The following is a 1,889-nucleotide window of genomic DNA, read 5'->3' as shown; positions in this document are numbered from 1 at the left end:
CCCTACACTGAAACAAAAAGATCTCTCAGGATTTTAAATCAGTTCAGCAGACTGAACAAGATTCCTAATGTTTTCAACAATTACCATAATTAAATATGTCTTTGCAGAATAAAGCTGGTTCTCTGTCACCTGTCACTAGGCAGCTATTCGCACTGTTTCACATCAAATGAAACATCAAATGTTTCAAGCTTGGAATGGTGGCAGCATAAACTAACTTTGCAGCAGTGAATACTATTTCCCTTTTACCATTTTTAGCATAAAATGGTAAAAAAATGGCCCATATGAAGGCTGGAGAGGAAAGATGCTGCTTAATAAACAGCAGTTCACAACAGGTATGTATTTGAAATACTTATGAGGCTAACTTGGGTGGCAAGGCAATACCTGTGGCCCTCTACAACAGATTTTTCTTGCTGAAAAGTGTTGTGCAAGAGAATAACAACTCTTTTTCTTTCCAATTTAAGAGATCAATGCTCTTTAAATATACACAGACATACCCACCGGGGATGAAGTTTGCATAAGTAGGCTGATTCAGTGAAGCGTAGCTACACAGCACATATGCAATAAGCAGTCACTTGGCCCCTGTCAGGTTTCTCATCCTTTTATTTTAAACTAAAGTCCTGATAAAAGCCTGGAGTGCATGCAAGCTAACTAGGTGAAATTCCAAATGTGTATTTTACAGGATTTCACCTGCAAAATTTGGCAGGTCTCTTCAAGCCATGTGACACGACTCAAGTATTGCTTTGTGGGGATTTCCCTCAGAAGGACTATTTCCACTTGGAAAGTCTACAAAAAAGCATGAACCTAATCATTTTTCTAATTCCTTCCAAAACAACAACAACAACAACAAAAGAACCACTCTTTTTTCCTACTTTCCCCAAAGAAGTGTCCTCAGAAAATGAGCCATTTCAAATAAAAAAAAAGAAAATCTAAATTTACTTGCTATTAAAATCTTCATACATGCCTGCTTGGAATAGAGCTGGCATGAGTACTTTAATGTCACTTCACAGCCACCAATATAAGCTTCCAAAATAAACTGGCACACGTGTTTCTGAACATTTCCTATACATGAAGCATTTGTATAGAGTAGCGAGCTCCATCCACATTATGCTCATCATTGCTCCCCAAGAGAGCAGTATCAGCCTGGAGTGCTATTTCCACCCCACGCCAGACAGCGAGGTGCAGGGTGACTGTAAGGAGAATCCCCACGCCACCTCCAGCTCAGAGCCCAGCATGCTTACAATGCTGTGGTGTGAATTCAGATGTATTATTCAAATGCAATGTACCATCTGGGGCCACAAAGTCAGACTGAGGGTTGACAGCAACTAAGCGGAAAGCTCGGTGCATTCACAATTTGTGGCTATGCACGTGAGTTTGTGCTGGGGCTCTTCAGCTACCAAAAGCAAGAAAAGACCTTGATCCAACAGATCTCTGCCACCAATAAAAAAGAAAATAATCTGCAGAGAAGGCCTCTTGTGTGGGCAGCAGAGAAAAAGGCAGCAAGAATGGTCTAATTCTCACTCTCATTGTATAGCACCAGGTATACCTCCAAATTACTCAGGTTGCTAAAGAATTACCTGAGCCACATATCATCTAAAGAATCATCATTATCTCTGTTTTACTAGCGTAGATAAGGAATATATTTTGTTACCATTAGCAGGAAGATAGGTGAAAAGCTGGTACTGGCTTCTCTTTCTCTTTCCATTGCAGACATAGAAGTTGACCTGAACAGGGCTGGTAATTCTCTGATTGCGGAAAGGTGGTATCTCAACCACCAACGAATTCTGCAAAAGCAACAAATCAGAAAGTCAAGGCATGACTGAGGCAGTTGAGCCTTACAACAGTATTCACATGTTAACCCACACTGGGGGTGGTGGGAGGCCATCCCTGCC

General features: G+C 41.0%; 1 protein-coding gene across 1 annotated transcript in view; it reads right to left on the bottom strand.

The window, feature by feature from the left end:
* LOC104526964 (nuclear factor of activated T-cells, cytoplasmic 1-like) overlaps positions 1-1,781 on the bottom strand; it is a gene marked incomplete at its 5' end in the record, with an annotated part of 16,352 nt that extends 14,571 nt beyond the window's left edge. Inside the window, 1 exon segment of the mRNA XM_010170558.2 lies at positions 1,649-1,781. Within this exon segment, the coding sequence (XP_010168860.2) occupies positions 1,649-1,781 (133 nt within the window).
* Positions 1,782-1,889: the final 108 nt, after the last annotated feature.

The sequence above is a fragment of the Antrostomus carolinensis genome, unplaced genomic scaffold (assembly GCF_000700745.2).
Source record: "Antrostomus carolinensis isolate BGI_N321 unplaced genomic scaffold, ASM70074v2 scaffold43826, whole genome shotgun sequence".
Taxonomy (NCBI): domain Eukaryota; kingdom Metazoa; phylum Chordata; class Aves; order Caprimulgiformes; family Caprimulgidae; genus Antrostomus; species Antrostomus carolinensis.
Note: the sequence above shows the minus strand (reverse complement) of the source record. Positions and strands in the feature narration are given on the sequence as shown.